The sequence below is a fragment of the Carassius gibelio genome, chromosome A11 (genome assembly GCF_023724105.1).
Source record: "Carassius gibelio isolate Cgi1373 ecotype wild population from Czech Republic chromosome A11, carGib1.2-hapl.c, whole genome shotgun sequence".
Lineage (NCBI taxonomy): Eukaryota > Metazoa > Chordata > Actinopteri > Cypriniformes > Cyprinidae > Carassius > Carassius gibelio.
In genome coordinates this window covers 14,187,924-14,207,660 of record NC_068381.1, presented here as the reverse complement: position 1 = coordinate 14,207,660, position 19,737 = coordinate 14,187,924, and the positions used below count along the sequence as shown (strand labels likewise).

The following is a 19,737-nucleotide window of genomic DNA, read 5'->3' as shown; positions in this document are numbered from 1 at the left end:
ACTGGCAAATTTGTATCTAAATTCTGAATTAGTCAATATTAATAGAGCTTAGTCAGGGTAGCACCATTTTCTTTTTGGAATGAATGAAAATGAGCCTCTGAGGGATTGAAGTAGGCAACAGGGCGTTCAGGGTGATCCATTATTATGCTGACTTTCACTTTTCATAAAACAAATTTAGGTGATTTATTAGGACCTTTATATATACGTGCTTTTGTAAATAGGCTACTGTAAGTCAGTGTAGTCAAACTCAATTTCCTACAGAGCCCTGTAGAGTTTAGATTCAACCCTAGTTAAACACACCTGATCCAACTGATCAAATCCTTCAGGATTATTTGAAAACTACATGTTGTGTGTTGGAGCAGGGTTAGAATAAAACTGAGCAGGGCTCCAGTCCTCCAGGAATTGAGTTTGATACCCCTGCTGTAAGTCTATCCCTCACGTCTTCATCTTCATCAGCATTCAATTTAGTATGGTATCTTTCTCCCAAATATTTTACAGCGCTCTTTTTGTGTGATAGTGCTTAATAACAGTGTTTGTGTCCACATATTTACATTTTAATGTTTGTTCAGCATGAAGTTCAATAGCAATCCACACAATGTCCAGAATGGTCACATCTCACCACACACACATCTCACCTCCACCCTGTGCTTTCAAACATTAATCCAATTCATTGGTTCTAATCACCTTACCTTCTTGCCTCTACTTTCTACAAATAGTTTGCATAGCCAACTCGAAAGTGCAAGAGTCAAAGAAAGCTGTAATTAACGTGGACGACTGCGACACCTAATAAGAGATCTAATTAAGAAAATGAATAAGGTGTCAGGGCTCTTTCAGAGTCGGTTCGACAGGAAGATTAATCGCTCGCTGGACTAATTTGATTTGTGACAACGAACAGGATGACCTGGTGAATTGTTTTAAAAAAGATTCCATACCCAAGAGCATATGACATTAATAAAACATGAATGGATTGGTCTAGAGGAGGGAAAGACCCCCTTTTCACTTCAAAAGCTTAATGGATCACCTTTTTTAGCCATTTAAGAAGGAAACAATTCACTGAACAGCTAAGGAGCACTAGGAAGCCTGTCTGTGAGGACTCTTATTGCTGTATATAGGCTACCTCAAGGAATTACTACTAGTCTAAATCTTGACCCAGCTTTGTTTAGATCCTGTAGTTGGTAGCTTCTTCAAATACAGACACTTTTATGTCCCATGGGTTGATTTTATTAAAACAGATTTTAATCTTTCTGTTTTAATCATATGTAGGCTTCACTGTCTTCATTGTACTTTTTAAATGCCTTTTATATAAATGGGTTTAATTTTTGCTTTGTTTTATTATCTTAAAATATGAAAATCCTGCATAAATAATATTACTGTAAGGAATAACTGAATTTTTTTTTTTTTTTTTTGTAATGTGTAAAACTAGCTATGAAATTAGCCTTAGCCAGACATTGTAGTCAGCCGAATGCTATCAAAGGATAATTTAACCAAAAATATTTTCATTATTTATTCACCTTCATGTCATTCATCCTCACATGAAAGAGGATATTTTGAATGTGGAATGTTGTGAAAGATTATTTGTTTTTAATTAACTTTGGTTGGATGTATTTGGAATCAACTGTAGGCAACTGTACTTTGTTCACAATAGTGTGAAACAACTGGCCCATATAATCAGCCTCTTAGGTCAACATCAAGTCATTGAATGGGCTCTCCATGGGAGAGATCCTTTCAAGTCACCAAAAGGTTACACTATCATTGTCTCTCCATGGGGTGTTATTGTATTGTTTCTAGCACATTTGTTAACAGGTATAAAGGTCTGGTCTCACAGACAGTACCTTGGGTTAAGATTGTATGAAGGATGACATGCTAACATCACTGCTGAAGAACTGCTACACTGCTACCTTCAATAAATTCTTCTCCCCACAAGAACTTTGATCAAGCTTACTTATTTTATGTATTAGAGAAATCTAGTACATTGGCGAGCCACCCAAACTACTGCTCAGCCAGATACAGCAAAATCTAACAATTTGGCGGAGCCAGCCAGGAGAGACTGACAAGAAGAGAACTCACCAATTGCAACAAGAAGTGAACAAAAGAGTTTTGGAAATTCTACAGTTTTTGTGTTGAAGATCAACAGACCGCATCTGTGGACATAAGTTATTTGAATCAACTTGATCCTTTCTCAAAGATTCTAATTTGGTGAGTGAAACTATCAGCTCTCTAAAAGAACTTAAAAGAACACTTTTTCATAAGTAAGCAGATCATTTGATGTGTGTAGTGTAACCATAATAACCAGTGTAGCACTGTTTAAGAAATGTTTGGCTTAGGCCTTTCTCTTGAGTCTGTAGGAACCTTTTAAATGATTTAGTTAATTCTCATGAGACTGTAGGAGCTATAGAAAAAGTGTTTATAGCTTGGTCCAGTCCTCTTGAGTCTATAAGAATCATTCAAGAAAGAGGTTTAGTCCGTTCTCGTGAGACTGTAGGAGCCATAGATGTGTAATTATAGGCTTAATCCTGTTCTCTGGAGTCTGTAGGAATTGTTTAGGAAACAATTTAGTCCGTTCATAAAGAGATTGTAGAAGCAGAGGCTTGGTCCGTTCTCTTTTTGTCTGTAGGAATTGTGTGAAAGAAACAATTTAGACCAGTAATCAAGAGACTGTAGAAGCAAGGGCTTGGTACTTTCTGTTTGTATCTGTAGGAATTGTTTAAGAAACAGTTTAGTCCAGTAATCAAGAGATTGTAGAAGCATAAGCTTGGTCCTTTCTCTTTATGTCTGTAGGAATTGTTTAGGAAACAATTTAGTCTGTTCATAAAGAGATTGTACAAGCAGAGGCTTAGTCCGTTCTCTTTTTGTTTGTAGGAATTGTGTAAAAAAACAATTTAGTCCATTTCTCCAGAGACTGTAGGAGTCATAGATAGAATTGGGACTGATGTTGCTGCAAGAATTGGGAATTCTTGACTGGGTGCTAATTCAGTAGCCACTAATGTAGATTTAAATTAATGTTCAAACCGAATTAGAAGATGATGGCATAAAACCATGAAACTATAAGTTTGTTTGCCTTCCATAAAAATACAGAGAAAAAAATATAATGTAAATTGTCTAAGGGACAAATTTGAAAAAGGCATTCAGCCTTCTGAGCTAGAACTCAATTCAGACATTAAACAAGGAAAATTAGCCTGAATGTAAATGTTTTGTTTTAAATGGAAGATTGAAAACTAAGCTGAGCTTTTAAACTAATGATTTGTCTGTGTAACTGAAAATGGTCAGTCTAACAGACTGCTGTGAATTTAAATCTGAATAAGTACCTTTAACAGTTCTAACACCTTTTGTTCTGTTTTCACACCTCTGAGGGCACTTTTCCTGTATTCGCCATGGCTGAGTCTGCACAAAACAAAGGCAATAGTCATGCATTGAGGCCAACAACAGAAAGACATGGAACAGAACCTCCAAATGTTACCATTGATCAGATGTTGGAGAATCTGAATGCATATCTGGACAAAAGGCTGGGACTGAGGAAGTGCCATGATGACATCTGCCAGAAGTACAGCATCAAGTACTCAGAGAGTGGACTATGGGCTTTGCCGGACATTAAAAGGGCTTATGGAAAGATGCAGCGCTTAAGGACATACACCAACAGAGATGGCTTGTCTGTAATTTTGCTCAAACAAATTCGACAGCATCTACAGAGATGTGAAACTGACAAATTACAACATGAGAAAAAAGCAGAGAAAGCAAAGGTTCGAGCACTGGCTGAACAATTACAGACTGTAAAGAAGGACAAAGAAAGACTGTTACATCAGAATGACAAGTTGTTAACTTTGCTCTCCAAACGACTGGAATCAAAAGCTTCAAGCAGCTCTGATAACAGTGATGCAGATATCAACACACATACTGAAATTACAAAGGACAAACTGAAGGTTAGACTTGCTCCTGTAATTATTAAGAACAGAAGAACTGAAACTGAAAATGAAGAGGAGTATGAGGAAGATGGTGAACGACGAACTCGCACAGTAAAAAAGGTAATAAAGAAATATGTTCCATACAGAACATACCAGCCAGCTACTCCAGAGCAAGTTGACAAATGGTCAAAAGAATTGCCAGATGTGTACAAGCAACCACGGAAAGTATGGCAATTTCTTCAACGCTTGCAGAAAATCTACAATTTACATCCATTGGACAGTGTGATGATTGTTAATGTGAACTTAAGAGACAATGACCAACAACGACTTACAGAAAGTGTTGAAAGAAGGATTGGTGAATCTCAAGAAAACATTGAAGCTGGATGGGAAGCGGTTCAAACCTTCTTATTTGAACTGAAACCTGCAGAGGTTAATTGGGCTAAAATTACCTCTTGTGTGCAGAAGACAGGAGAAAGTGTTGCAGAATTTGAAGAACGCTTCAGACAAACTTGGATGGAACATGCTGGTTTGAACAACAACATTGAAGAACTCTGTGAAGACACTAGCATCCCTTTTAAAACCATATTTGTGAATGGACTGAAACCTGAGGTTTCTAAAACTCTTAAAATCAGGTATGATGACTGGGACAGCACTGGAACAACATTTATGCAGATTGTAGAATGGTCAGCAAAGATTGAAAGAACACAGGAAGTCGATCTCAGAGTTTTACAATCCAAAACCTTGTCATACAACAACAGGACAATGGGATACGAAAAAAGTGAATATCAGAGACACTCAAGAGAGAAAACTCAGGAAAGATTTAGACATTGCAACGAGGAAGGACACTGGATTCGTGATTGTAAGCTGAGTTTGAGACAAAGTGATGACGACCACCTGTTGAAGAGGTTTCAGCAGTTGACAGCCAAACAAAAACAGACTCTGCTAAATGCTGTGGAGCCACAGGGAAACTGAAGAACCTCTCTCTGCAGCACCAGCTAGTGACATCTTATCCAAAAGCTGATGGACTCCATGAAACCTCAACAACTGAAGCCACAGAGGATGTCCTAGTAGACAGTGCTGCTAAACAAGCCGTAAAGGAGAGAGGTAAACATGCAGCGGCATTAAGACAACTTCAGCAAAACTCACAAACTGTTCTACATAGTAAACAGATTCAAATTGAATTGGCCAGGAAACAATCATCATTGTTAATGGAAGATGTAAAAAAACATGATGACAACCGATGCCTTAAGGAAAACCACAAGGAAAATGGACTATGCCCTTTTGAACATGTCACAGGCCGGCCCATGTCCACTGAAAATCTAACATCTGACAGCCTTGTCCAAACTGATGAAAGACTCAGTCTGGCAGTACACAATGCCAAGAATCAAGTTTTGGCACCTCCAAAAGGGAGCCATGGTTTAGTGCCCAACAAATGGGTAAAGATTAAAAAAACTGATGTGTCGCAACAAGAATACAGATGGGAAAGACCAATTGAGGATCTTTTAGTAACTGACACAGCAGTTAAGGCACAGGGCAACAATGAGTGGATTGATGTGAATTTGCCTAGAGATGAGGGATAGATGGCAGTAGTGTTTTTCAGAGTCCAAATATGGTGGGACTAGAGTTTTTAGGCTCTAGCTTGTCGCCTGAGGACGAAGACATGAACATTTCACCACTGATAAACACTGTAGTGTCCTGCCAACATTAAATAGGGACAGTTATATTGGTAATTAGGCATATTTTGTTTAAACTATTTCTTTGGAAAGATTTGTTTCCCTTTTCTCTGGTGTGATTGTAGGTGTCCCAGCGTTTCAGAGGATGAGCAAAGATATCCAACGCTTGGACCAAACTGCACTGGCCACCTAGATAAACATGCCTTAACATCCACAGAACACAACAACATTCGTCACTTCCACAAGATCGCAACATTAAAATAAAAAAATGAACTTAGGCATTAAAGATAATGCAAACCTCACCATGAACTCTTATTCTGTCATCTTAAGTAAGGGAGCCTGTATGCAGCATTCTGTATTCATGATTACTGAAAAGTATTGCAAGAAGGAACCTGTATACAGCATGTGTACATGACTACTAAAATTATAACTGTTTTGTATGTTCTTTCTATTATGTGTGATCAAAAATGATCAAAGGGGGGATTGAAAGATTATTTGTTTTTAATTAACTTTGGTTGGATGTATTTGGAATCAACTGTAGGCAACTGTACTTTGTTCACAATAGTGTGAAACAACTGGCCCATATAATCAGCCTCTTAGGTCAACATCAAGTCATTGAATGGGCTCTCCATGGGAGAGATCCTTTCAAGTCACCAAAAGGTTACACTATCATTGTCTCTCCATGGGGTGTTATTGTATTGTTTCTAGCACATTTGTTAACAGGTATAAAGGTCTGGTCTCACAGACAGTACCTTGGGTTAAGATTGTATGAAGGATGACATGCTAACATCACTGCTGAAGAACTGCTACACTGCTACCTTCAATAAATTCTTCTCCCCACAAGAACTTTGATCAAGCTTACTTATTTTATGTATTAGAGAAATCTAGTACATTGGCGAGCCACCCAAACTACTGCTCAGCCAGATACAGCAAAATCTAACAGTTGGTAACCAAAACCAATGGCATGCACTGACTGGACAATTTCTCTAAATATCTTCAAAGAAGTCTATAAAGGTTTGGATCAACATGAGGGTGAGTAAATGTAAAGTGAATCTATTTTAAACAATGCATGATGTAGTGAAAACAGGCATGATGTTTAGAAAAATGGCAAAAATGACAGAATTCTTCAATGATGCTCAGATACAATATTCTTTGTTGAACACTAAGTGTGTTATAAGGGAGTGCATTCTCTAAAGGTCTGCATTGCCAAAAGGGCCCATAATTAATGATAAGACAACTACCATGAGACAAAAATGTTTCCATTCCAAAAAATGTGCATTCCTAAAATGTACTGAAATGCATGCATAATAATCAGAAAATGCACTGTATAGACATCTTAATGCTCTGCACGAAGGTCTGCATAAATGCACAGGAGTCAAACTGATAAAATTAAAGCTGACACTAATAACTGTGTGATTAATGTGGACTACAGAAGAGGAGACATATGTGGGTGGTTCCTTTGCTTATGTGCATATCCTCTGTTCAGCGTCAGTGCCCCGTGTGTCCAAGGATCAGAGACTTTGAAAGCAGATCATTGTTGCTGAGACTCATCAATCATGGCGGTTTCTGCCTCTGAATGAGCAACCACCCGAAAGATCACATTCAGAATATTTGTCTGGTTGCCGACAGTAAACATGGCAGATTTCATACACAAGTCAGCTTACTTGAAGGCTCATCTGATTTTAAATTGAATTACATGCTGTAAAGACTGACCGAGGTACAAGACAGGCTTTCTTGATGAAAGGGATGTACACCATCTTACTGACTCCCATACATGTCTTTCAGCTTCTCAGCCAGACTTTCAATCTAAAAGTAAAATTGATTTTCCATTCTACTCCTTTAACCATGAAAGGCAATCTGTCCTCCACCATCATTCAGAATGTACACATCAGGACATTTTCTTTGAGCAGGCAGTGCCTCCTCAAAAATATTCAGAAAAAACTTTATAAAATAAGGAGATCAAACAGTGTGTAAATCACTCATTTTTATATAAAAACACTGTTTAACAGTGACACCTGTGGATATATATATATATATATATATATATATATATATATATATATATATATATATATAGAATTGGTTGTTAATTAAAAAATAAAGTCTACATGTCTTTAACCTGGAAACCATGTAAACATAAAATTAAATTTGAATTTATATTGGACTAAAAAACATTATTTACATATATATTAAACATTGTCTACATATGCTGCCTCATATCAGACTTCCTTTTAGGTTGTGGTTGTCTTAGCAGTCCAGTTATTTTTTCTTTCATTTTTCTTTTTATGGGATTTTAACAACTCTCAGATCGCTTTCTACTTTTAAGTTATTCCCCGGCGCCCATATTCACAAAACATTTTATTGTACCACTAAGAGCTCTCTTAAATAGCAGTTAAAGTTTTTAGCAAATACTTTTCTCTTAAAGCTGCAGTAGGTAACTTTTGTAAAAAATATATATTTTTACATGTTTGTTAAACCTGTCATTATGTCCTGACAGTAGAATATGAGACAGATAATCTGTGAAAAAATCAAGCTCCTCTGGCTCCTCCCAGTGGTCCTATTTCCATTTGCAGAAATTCATCCGCTCCCGGTAAAAAACAACCAATCAGAGCTGTGGTCCGTAACTTTGTTTGTGTTCAAAATGTAGAAAAATGTATATAATAAGCAAGTACACCATGAATCCATTTTCCAAACCGTGATTTTAGCTTGTCCTGAATCACTAGGGTGCACCTATAATAAGTGTTTATATTCAGACTATTTTAGATTGTTTCGGGGGTACCGCAGCGGAGTAACCCAGTACCTTTGTGATTCTTCATAGACATAAACAGAGAGAAGTAGCTCAAGCTACAATGTTCTTCCGCAATACGCAAGCAGTTCTGTTTATTAACCGCTAGAGCGTCAAAAGTTCCCTACTGCAGCTTTAAAACCTATTCACAAAGCTGCTGAGACAAACTTTAACAAAAAAATTTAAAAAAAGTCTTAAGCTAAGAGTAAGGGCGGGGTTGACATCATTGCTATGGATGATGTCAGCATGCTTACTAACTATGCACACAGTGATTGGCTGATAGTCTCTGTCAAAGATTTATTCATAGAAAGACTGTAGAGCATGATGCTGCCATATATAAAGGTTTAAAAAAAAAAAAACGTAGCCACATTCAAATAAAGATTTTAAAATGCATGCTAAGTGTCACTAATTAAACAAGTATATGTTCAGCTAATTGTCAGTCTATTTCATGTATGCTTCTCATAAACAATTAGTCAATATGCATATAAACAACCTTTAAATCAAGTAGAATAAGTGAAGAAGTGTCCTCTTCACTACTCCTAACCTTTAACAGTTTTAGAGCTAAAATGCTTTGTGAAATACTCTTAGAACAAAAATGTAGGAATCCTAAATTTAAGACTGACACACACATTATTTTTTAAGATTTTTTTCCTAAATTGGTGAGATATGAGCTACTTTTAGCCTTAAGATGTTTTGTGAATATGTTCCCAGTTGTCAGTATGTGTTTTATATTCAAGGGTGCTGGGTATTAGCAGAATAAGTCTTCTTAAATAGAAGATAAAGTCAAACTTTGTGCCAGGTTGTTAGGAGCACTTTGGGTGGACAGTGCTGAATTGAGTTGATCTGAGGAAATAAATCGCAGCTCGCTTTAAATTTCAGCAGGCAAGTTGGCACTCATTTTCCTCCTCATCCTCTATCTATTGGTGAAATAGTTTTATAGCCCTGTGCTTCCTCATGATGAAGCTGAATAAAAGATCGTGGAGGAAGGAAGGCCCATTTTGACAGGTTGACACATTATTCAATATAAGTGCCACATCATGCTCTTGTGAAGTCTAAAATTCAGCATGTCACATCACACATGCACTAATTCCAACACAAGCATATGTGTATTGTTGATGCACATGCATGAAATCTCAGGTAACCCGTGTGGATCCGTCATGTGAATAGCTATGAGTAAAGGAGTAGTGTCTAATTACTGACACTGACCGCAACATCAAACAAAACACTGGATCAACTAATGGCATGAATTTATTAGTTTGTTTGGGGGCAGGGTTTGGTGCTTTTGATGGCATAGTTTTTACTTCAACTTAGAATCAGGTGAATTTTCTTATCTGCATCTGAAATTGCAAGTCTCCTTCTTACATTTTTATTTCATTAACCCATTATATTCAACCCATTCTCACTCCAAAGGCGTCAAAAACCGAAGCATGGTCAAGCGCCCCTAGCGTCACTTTTATGACGCCAAATGTGACTCTCGGCGTCGACTATCGAAGCACTACGACCTTCATTGCTTTCAGTGGGAAACTTTCGGCGTCAGAATTCGACACGAGGACATGAGATGTTTATCGCTATGAAATCACGTTCAAGAAGTCTCATTCAGCACACATCGCGCGATACTTGCTATCAGTTCCACAGTTTGGGTGAGTAGTCATATATACGCTCTTTTAATGCCTTTTATCAAATGTATTCTGTCTTCTTTATTAATCAGATTAGTGCCATATGTTTAATCGCTGTATTATTTCGGTCATCCGCGGCTGTCTTTGAGTTTCATTGCGTTTAAATAAATGAACACAGCTGCTAATTAGTGTGATTAAACTCTATCTGTCACGTGACGTGCCATAGACCTTCGATCCGTTTTATATTATTATTAATTTCAGGATCAATGATGTAAGTTGTATTTGTAGTAAAATCATGGTAATCACGACACAATAGTAATAAATGAAATGTGAAGTTAAAACACAGTAAATGGGACATTAGTAACTGTAACTGTAGTTTTACTATGATATATTAATAATCAATACAACAATACAATAATCACCAAACCAGCTATGTTTGTATCACTGTAATGTTAGTGTTTTTATGTGCTTTTATATGACAGATATCACAGTAATCATGTGTTCTGTACCATGCTTTTAATACCTTTTAATGTGAATCCAAAAAAAAAAAAAAATCAAATTAAAAATAAATAATAAAACATGTATTTTTCCATCTTGCAGTTCATTCATATCAGTTTATATATATATATATATATATATATATATATATATATATATATATATATATATATATTTGTATATATATATATATATATATATATATATATATATATATAAATATTTTGCTCACAGATCATTATTAACATTCTGTATATAATTCAATTTTATTTTCTCTCCCCTTTTTTATTATTTTTATTTTTAGCTGAAAAGACGTAAAGGCAGTCAGCCCAGTGGTGTTTCTGGAGAGGGATTCCTTCAGAAATGGAGAAGACAGAAAGCTGCGGAGGCAGATATTTGCAGCAGTAAGTCTGTGATAGTTTGTCTCTTTTATCAAAAATTCCTGCTGTTATAATTTGTACAGCATTTGTTGTTTCTTAAACTGTTGCACTGTCCAAATACCCACACTTGCCATCTTTGCACTTGACCACTTGATTACTTATTTGAAGTCTTTCCTGTATTTGGCCTAGTGTTCGAGTGAGCATGATGACCACGAGTGTGTGTCGAACTTTTCATGACCTGATGACTGTGTTTCCCAATCCTGATCCTGGAGAACCCCAGCACTGCACGGTTTTGGCGTCTCTCTTATCTGACAAACACACTTTTGAGGTCTTGGAGTCTTCACTGATGAGCTGATGAGTTGAATCAGGTGTGTTTGATCAGGGAGACATCTCAAATGTGCAGTGTTGGGGTTCTCCAGGACCAGGATTGGGAGCCACTGCCTTATGGGACACTTATGTGTTTAAAGAGATTTTTAATATCTAATTATCAATATTTCACATACTGTACTAAACACATCACAGTCTTAATAATCCAGTTTAACACTTGTATGATATTGTACAAGCCCCAGGACGGTCTCATCTGACACTATCAAAAGAATTCATATGACTATAGCTTGTTATTAATTACTTGCTTTCAATAATGGATTCATTTAACATTTAATTTTACAGCATCTTTACAGAGGCTGCTTTTATGGTCTAAACAAAACACAGTGTAATGTATAAGTTGAATGTAATGTAATATTTCTGTTTTACAGGATTGTTTGAGGATAACGCTGCAGTTCTCCATCATGCACAAGGACTCACCTCGTTAACTCTTTATCCCCCACACACACAGATATGGTCCCTGGATCAGTGATTAGACTTTGCAGTGGTTTGATTTTTGCAGAAGATGTAACTTTGTTTTATTTATAAGCTCATAATGAATACATTACAGAACCAGTGATGAAAACAATAGTTAAAAATAGTATGTTTCGTATTGATAAAGCATTTTGTTCTCTTTTTCAAGCTTCATACAGTGAACTTTTTAGACTTTAATTAAGAGTTTTAGTAAAGGAGATATTCATACACAGTCATCCCCTAGCTCCAGTCATGAAGTGAATTCATGATGTTATGTCAAAGCTAGCAGGTGTTTGTTTTCCTGAACACTTTCTCTGTCTTCCATTGTTCAGACAATCAGTGTTTATTTGATGCTGTGCTGATTGAGTTTTATAGATGATATTGCACACTTGACATGCATGTCTTCATGGTGTTTTTTTTGTGAGTTTGAAACATTTACATTGTGTTGTATAACATTTTGGTCAATTTAATTTTTTTAATAAAATTGATCTTTTTCCAGTGTTCTCTGAAAGACATACTGTATTTACTGTTTTGTTTTTTAATAAAAGCATTTTCATTTGCATACTGAAAATAGTTAATGTTTACAACATAACTGCCTTTTTATTTTTTATGGTGGCAAAAACGAGCTTGGTGACAGAGGATGCAGTGTAGTAATTTGAGCATGTTGTCTTTAAATGAGTTTGACATATCAATAAATAATGGAAGATCCTTACAAAAATATGCATGTTTATTATGCTTTATGTATTTATTTGTTCATTCATTCATTCATTAATTTATAATTTCTGTTTTTATTCCTAGGGTTCAAATGGTAGAGAATGGTAAATCACAGAAACACAAATGTGAACAATTTTAACTTTAAAACACAATGTAATATACAATGTAAATTTTAGAAGCACGTCATTTGATTAGTAAATATATTTGTCTTTGGTCAAAAAAAAAAATACAAATCTTAAAAATGTGTCTTATATTTAATGAGAGGAATCTATCTGTTGGATACAACTGCGACTGCTGGGCATGTGCACATCAATATTGCCCAATTTTTGTCAAGCTGAACAACGGAGGAAGGTGAAGACGTTAATAAAACAGAATCTAATAAGTAGCAAGCTTAATCTATTGTTAACCGAATCTATCCCTTCAGCCGAAAAACGAAAGACATCTGTCATACATGGATAAGGAAGTGTGTCGCTGCTGCTCAGCTTTGATGTCATTGGCTATGACTTTTCAGGACAGTCTGTGGTTGGACTATCTTTTAACCCATATTAAACAGCGCATCATGTTAAAAAGTATGTTTTGCTCCTATCATCACATTAGTAATATATTAAGTCAACAATGAAATGTTGCTATCTTGAGAAAAATGACATCTTTAGCGAGATCCTAATCCTAACCCTAAGCATAACTTCAATGAACTACAAAAACAGCCCCCTAGTGTTGCCTTTCCATAGGTAGAACGACGGAGGCTTGTGGGTAATGTAGTTTAAAACTTTTTATTAACGAAACTAAATAAATTATTTATTTTAAGGTAAACTGGATATCTAAATATGTTTATTGTGCAAACATCTGTGATATATTTGAGAGGCAGGCTGAAATGTGGTATTTTACAGTGAGCAATATTTAAAATGCTTTTATGCCAGCTTTCCACTTATTTCTGAAAACTGAGCTCAACATTATTTTATCAGCATAGCATAAGTAATAATCCTGCCCATTTTCTCTTTGATATGTTAATTGGACTCTGATTTACAGCCATTTGAAATGTACAGTTTTGGGCTCTTCCGGGGGGTGCAACTGGGCCCCTGGGGGTAGCAGGGCAGTAAAACCTACATATATGTATTCTCCTCATCATGAACAACAAACTGAGCTGAGTCACATTTATATCTGACAGTTTTCACAGTCCTCTGTTTTCTATTCTATTCATCATGGCTATTATACCTTTTGACAGGACATTGTGAGGCCATCTGATGAAACATGGAAAAATTAGAAAGAAATGATTTAATAATGAAAATAATAGATTATTTCTTTGATTTTTGAAGTAAATGGCAAGAAATATAATGGATGAACCTGCAACAACTTGCCATTATCTATTCCCCACTGTAAAGCAGTAATCAAGGACAATGTATACACATTGTGATACTTCACTATTACACAAGGACAAATTCATGCAGTGCTAAGAATATTAATTTATATATATATATATATATATATATATATATATATATATATATATATATATATATATATATATTAGCATTATATATAACTAATTAGCCGAAATCAGTGTAAAAATGTCCTCCTCACCCCCGTATCTTGCTCCTCATGTGCTGGACATCAGTAATGTGCGTGCTCTTGGTTTTAATGCAGTACAAGATCCACGTTGATCATTCCCGCTACATTCTCAGTTATCCCTCAAGTGTTTGTAACAATAAAGCCCATGGAACCATATTGTAATGCAGAATAATTAATCTTGTAACTCCCTGTATTTCACAAAAAATGTGCATATTTGTTACTAAAATATAAAAAAATACTTTCTGGTGTACTGATGTCCCAGATGTTATTAATCCGATCAAAAATGTTTATGTCTTAAATAAAAAAATAATCCCAATAATTAATATGTCGTTTTTCCAAGTCTAAAATAAACACATATGAGCCTACCTAGTAAAATGATGTATTTACCAAGAATCTTCAGAACACAATATTCACCATTTTCATTTTATTGAAGCATAGACTATAAAGATGATAAAGTAGCATCAAGACAAATAAGATTCAATGAAAATAATTATCATCAAAGATACATTAACCTCATATATAAATCAGTTCACACAGATGAGTGATGAAATGTCCTTAAAAGTCACACAGTCCCATCCAGTCAACTGTGATACAGATCATGTGATACATATAAGACATTTGATACTGTTCCAGAAAATAATGATTCCCATCATCAAATCTAAACTGGTTTCATCTCCCCATCGTGTTCTTCTTCTCTCGTGTCTGGAAACAGTTTGTGGTTGATATCCAGCACTGATGTGGTGTAGCTTGTTCTCAGCCAGAGGATCTCTCAGTCCTAACATCCCAGACCTGGTCAAAGTGAAACAAACAATGCAGAAGAAGTTGTTTAATGGACAGAGAGCGCAGCTTATGTTCTGTGTGGTTTTAGCAGGGTGAGCAACTATGACCCTTGTAGTACTGTACACTTACCATTCTTCAAGCTGTTTTAAGACCTTTTGAGAAGCTTTTTCTCTGAAGACAATTTACCACATCCACTCCTTTCAAGAGCATCACTTGGTCAAAACCTCTCATTTGGCTGATGAGATCATCTGTACAAATAAAAATACTGCAATAAATATGTCATTCTCCAAGAATTAAGAAAAAGTTACAGAAGCAAAGGTCTTGCTCATGAGACTGCATTAGCATGTGTAGTTCTTAGAGACTCTAGAACTGATCTAATGTTGCAGTAAATGTGTTTTTTTTCCTCTAGAATCTTTCTCCAAAGTTCCTGACTTCTCTCACAAATGTGTTTTAGTCTGTGCAGTGTAAGACCTGGCTTCAAACCAATCAACTATCAATTCACAATTTATAACATAACATTTACAAAACAATGAAATAATGTCAATTGGTGTTTATATCAACTAAACCAATTTCATGATACTTGTCTGCTTTTAAAACAGGTGGTGTGTTTTTAAAAACATAATATTAAAAATGTCCAGTCACACTTTGCTAACATGCTGTAATTGTAATAGTATAAAACGAAATCAAGGCTGACATGACCAGTTCTGTGAGAGATCATCATAAAATGTTGTATAACACAGCATTGCTTCAACACACACATACCAGAGGACTTCTGTTTGTTTGAGCACAAGATGGCCATCTTCATTTCTCATCCTGAGCAAATCATTTCCTTGGTCTTCCTTCTCTTCTGTGAAACAAGATAATCTCTACTTACTCTCTGTGCAATTAATATTGCTCATTAAACATAATTAAGTTAATTTAAAGTAAGATTCAGACCAGAGCATTTTTGGAGTAAACAAATGTACCTGGGAAGAGCTGATCATGGCAAGATTCGCTGAGACTCAGTAATAGCTCTTTTAGGTTTTAGGAAGGTTTGTGAGGGTTGGCTCTTAAAATAGCTGTTGAGCTCAATATTTTAGACCTGAAAAAGAAGAACAGCATTATCTGGAAAAAATCCTGTAAGACAAAAGGAAGTACATATTATTAATTACGTGCAGCTTGAACATTACACCTCTGTAAAGATGCTGTATAATTAAATGTTAAATGAATCCATTATTGAAAGCAAGTAATTAATAACAAGCTATAGTCATATGAATTCTTTTGATAGTGTCAGATGAGACCGTCCTGGGGCTTGTACAATATCATACAAGTGTTAAACTGGATTATTAAGACTGTGATGTGTTTAGTACAGTATGTGAAATATTGATAATTAGATATTAAAAATCTCTTTAAACACATAAGTGTCCCATAAGGCAGTGGCTCCCAATCCTGGTCCTGGAGAACCCCAACACTGCACATTTGAGATGTCTCCCTGATCAAACACACCTGATTCAACTCATCAGCTCATCAGTGAAGACTCCAAGACCTCAAAAGTGTGTTTGTCAGATAAGAGAGACGCCAAAACCGTGCAGTGCTGGGGTTCTCCAGGATCAGGATTGGGAAACACAGTCATCAGGTCATGAAAAGTTCGACACACACTCGTGGTCATCATGCTCACTCGAACACTAGGCCAAATACAGGAAAGACGTCAAATAAGTAATCAAGTGGTCAAGTGCAAAGATGGCAAGTGTGGGTATTTGGACAGTGCAACAGTTTAAGAAACAACAAATGCTGTACAAATTATAACAGCAGGAATTTTTGATAAAAGAGACAAACTATCACAGACTTACTGCTGCAAATATCTGCCTCCGCAGCTTTCTGTCTTCTCCATTTCTGAAGGAATCCCTCTCCAGAAACACCACTGGGCTGACTGCCTTTACGTCTTTTCAGCTAAAAATAAAAATAATAAAAAAGGGGAGAGAAAATAAAATTGAATTATATACAGAATGTTAATAATGATCTGTGAGCAAAATATTTATATATATATATATATATATATATATATATATATATATATATATATATATACAAATAAATATATATATATATATATATATATATATATATATATATATATATATATATATATATATATATATATATAAACTGATATGAATGAACTGCAAGATGGAAAAATACATGTTTTATTATTTATTTTTAATTTGATTTTTTTTTTTTTTTTGGATTCACATTAAAAGGTATTAAAAGCATGGTACAGAACACATGATTACTGTGATATCTGTCATATAAAAGCACATAAAAACACTAACATTACAGTGATACAAACATAGCTGGTTTGGTGATTATTGTATTGTTGTATTGATTATTAATATATCATAGTAAAACTACAGTTACAGTTACTAATGTCCCATTTACTGTGTTTTAACTTCACATTTCATTTATTACTATTGTGTCGTGATTACCATGATTTTACTACAAATACAACTTACATCATTGATCCTGAAATTAATAATAATATAAAACGGATCGAAGGTCTATGGCACGTCACGTGACAGATAGAGTTTAATCACACTAATTAGCAGCTGTGTTCATTTATTTAAACGCAATGAAACTCAAAGACAGCCGCGGATGACCGAAATAATACAGCGATTAAACATATGGCACTAATCTGATTAATAAAGAAGACAGAATACATTTGATAAAAGGCATTAAAAGAGCGTATATACGACTACTCACCCAAACTGTGGAACTGATAGCAAGTATCGCGCGATGTGTGCTGAATGAGACTTCTTGAACGTGATTTCATAGCGATAAACATCTCATGTCCTCGTGTCGAATTCTGACGCCGAAAGTTTCCCACTGAAAGCAATGAAGGTCGTAGTGCTTCGATAGTCGACGCCGAGAGGCACATTTGGCGTCATAAAAGTGACGCTAGGGGCGCTTGACCATGCTTCGGTTTTTGACGCATTTGGAGTGAGAATGGGTTGTTATATTTGAATGTACATCACAAAAAAGAAGAGATTGCTATCCATGTCATAAGACTTTTTACAGTACATAAAACGTTAACCACCCACAGACCAAATGAATATAAAAATACAATTTGTCGAACAATTTATAAAAAATTATATATATATAATATATATATATATTTATCTGTGCAATCAGTTACAAATTAATTATATACATTTTAAAAAATGCAAAACACTTGTTTAATTAAAAAAAAGAAGAAAAAAGGTCTGCAAACCAATAAAAGCTCTAGTCCTGCTGAAGATTTTAAAATAAATGAACAAATAAAGACTTTAAGCTAACAAGATTTGTGACATTTGTAATATTGTTTTCAAATTATAACAAGTACAGAACATGACATTTGTTTTTTTATGTGGGACACAGCATTTAATGCTAGACCCATTTCTCCTGCTGAATATTGCCTCCTGTCTGTTTTCTCAAAGTTTAATTGTAGATCTCAGTGTTAACTGAAATTCATGCCAATATAATCGCTGGAGGTAGATCAGCTCTTTCTAGTTCTATCTCCGCCTCAACAACATGTCAAATCTGCCCTCTAGGTAACAGCCTAACATTGACTTCAGAATCTGAATAGAATAGAATAGAATAGAATAGAATAGAATAGAATAGAATAGAATAGAATAGAATAGAATATGAGAAAAACTGTTTTTCCTTGTTTAGATGTTTCATGTATTGTATTTTGTCAACTTGGATTACATGCAATGAAATTCTTTATTCAAGACTAATTAGCTAATCAACTGATTAGTATGCAGTGACATGCTTGACTGTCCTGACACATCATAGCATGCCGTTGGACACTATTACTACTCACAGTTTGTTAGCACTGTATATTACAATATGGAATTGCTAATGATATCAACTCAGCAATATCGTATTAGCTGATGACTGTGCTCCCAATGCTTTTGTTGCATTAAAAGGCTATTAATTATCGACAATGTTATTATTATAGCATTGTTCCTAATATAATGAAAGTGTCACTAATGGATCTTGAGACCTAATTGATCCCACTCTTCTAACCTCTTAATCTGACACTTATTTATTTAAATAGCAGCTCTATTTTTCACAAACGATATGATTCATCCCTGCTGGGGTTTCACTCGGATGTGATTGCTTTCCACTGTGGTCTGATAATCTGCACACACACACTTTACATAATAGACTGTCTAAATAAACTGATTGTCACTGCCACTCTCTATGAAGGATATCATTTTAGATAACCACTTGTGAAAGTTAACCATAAGCCTCCCTAGGTTTCATTCTCTAAAATTGTGTGCAATGGCAAAACCATAATTTCCAAAATTTCATAATTACCTCTAGCAGTAATAGGCAATCTGCATGACAATTAGTATTTTTTGGAAATTGGTTTGATATGTCCCTGACTGAAAGGAGGTTATTATGTGTAGATGTGAAGCCCATTATAATGTCTCTAGGCTGCTGAGAGACCGGCGAGACTGGAATACTGCAGCCTGCTGGGTAACATGTCATTTCCAGCGCAGTGTGAAATCTGGGTGTGATAGGCCAATAGAGCCTGATGAGTAAACAAGTTTGGATCTGCCATCTAAAGTGTGTGGCAAACAGTGAGACACCGGCTAACATCTGGAGGGTAAGAGGGCATTTAAAATTTAAATTCCCCATAAAACGAAAATTGCCCCTATTTGCATTCTTATTACACAACCTGGTTTTACTGTGAATTATTAAGTACACGTTATTCCAAACAAAATATTTTGTCTTTGTAAGTGTTCAGTAAAATGTTATAACGTGCTCCATCTCTGAAATATCCATTACTAAGACTTCCCATTTTCCCACTCCTCCAGCCACCTGTCACCTAGGGAACATATTTCACTTTTTGTACATAGTCTAGTACATTTGCATAAACATAGAAAACAGTAAAGTTACCATGATAGATATTGTGATGCTTCAGGTTTAATAGTAACACAGTGCAAGGAAAGTAATGTTTGACAAAAA

The 19,737-nt window shown here is 35.3% G+C and overlaps 1 protein-coding gene and 2 long non-coding RNA genes across 3 annotated transcripts; 2 read left to right on the top strand and 1 right to left on the bottom strand.

The window, feature by feature from the left end:
• The first annotated feature begins 1,566 nt into the window (after window positions 1-1,566).
• LOC128022428 (uncharacterized) lies at window positions 1,567-5,018 on the top strand. Its single transcript, XM_052610012.1, has one exon. The coding sequence runs from the start codon at window positions 3,372-3,374 to the stop codon at window positions 4,869-4,871; it is 1,500 nt and encodes a 499-aa protein (XP_052465972.1). The 5' UTR covers window positions 1,567-3,371; the 3' UTR covers window positions 4,872-5,018.
• A 4,872-nt stretch (window positions 5,019-9,890) lies between these two features.
• Window positions 9,891-12,797, top strand: LOC128022794 (uncharacterized). The gene is made up of 3 exons (XR_008186010.1): window positions 9,891-9,997; window positions 10,776-10,875; window positions 11,607-12,797. It is a non-coding gene; the product is annotated as an uncharacterized LOC128022794 (long non-coding RNA).
• A 1,296-nt stretch (window positions 12,798-14,093) lies between these two features.
• LOC128021910 (uncharacterized) lies at window positions 14,094-15,818 on the bottom strand. Its single transcript, XR_008185810.1, has 4 exons — window positions 15,714-15,818; window positions 15,511-15,595; window positions 14,878-14,996; window positions 14,094-14,757 (listed from the first exon to the last, which is right to left on the bottom strand). It is a non-coding gene; the product is annotated as an uncharacterized LOC128021910 (long non-coding RNA).
• Between the last annotated feature and the right edge of the window lie 3,919 nt (window positions 15,819-19,737).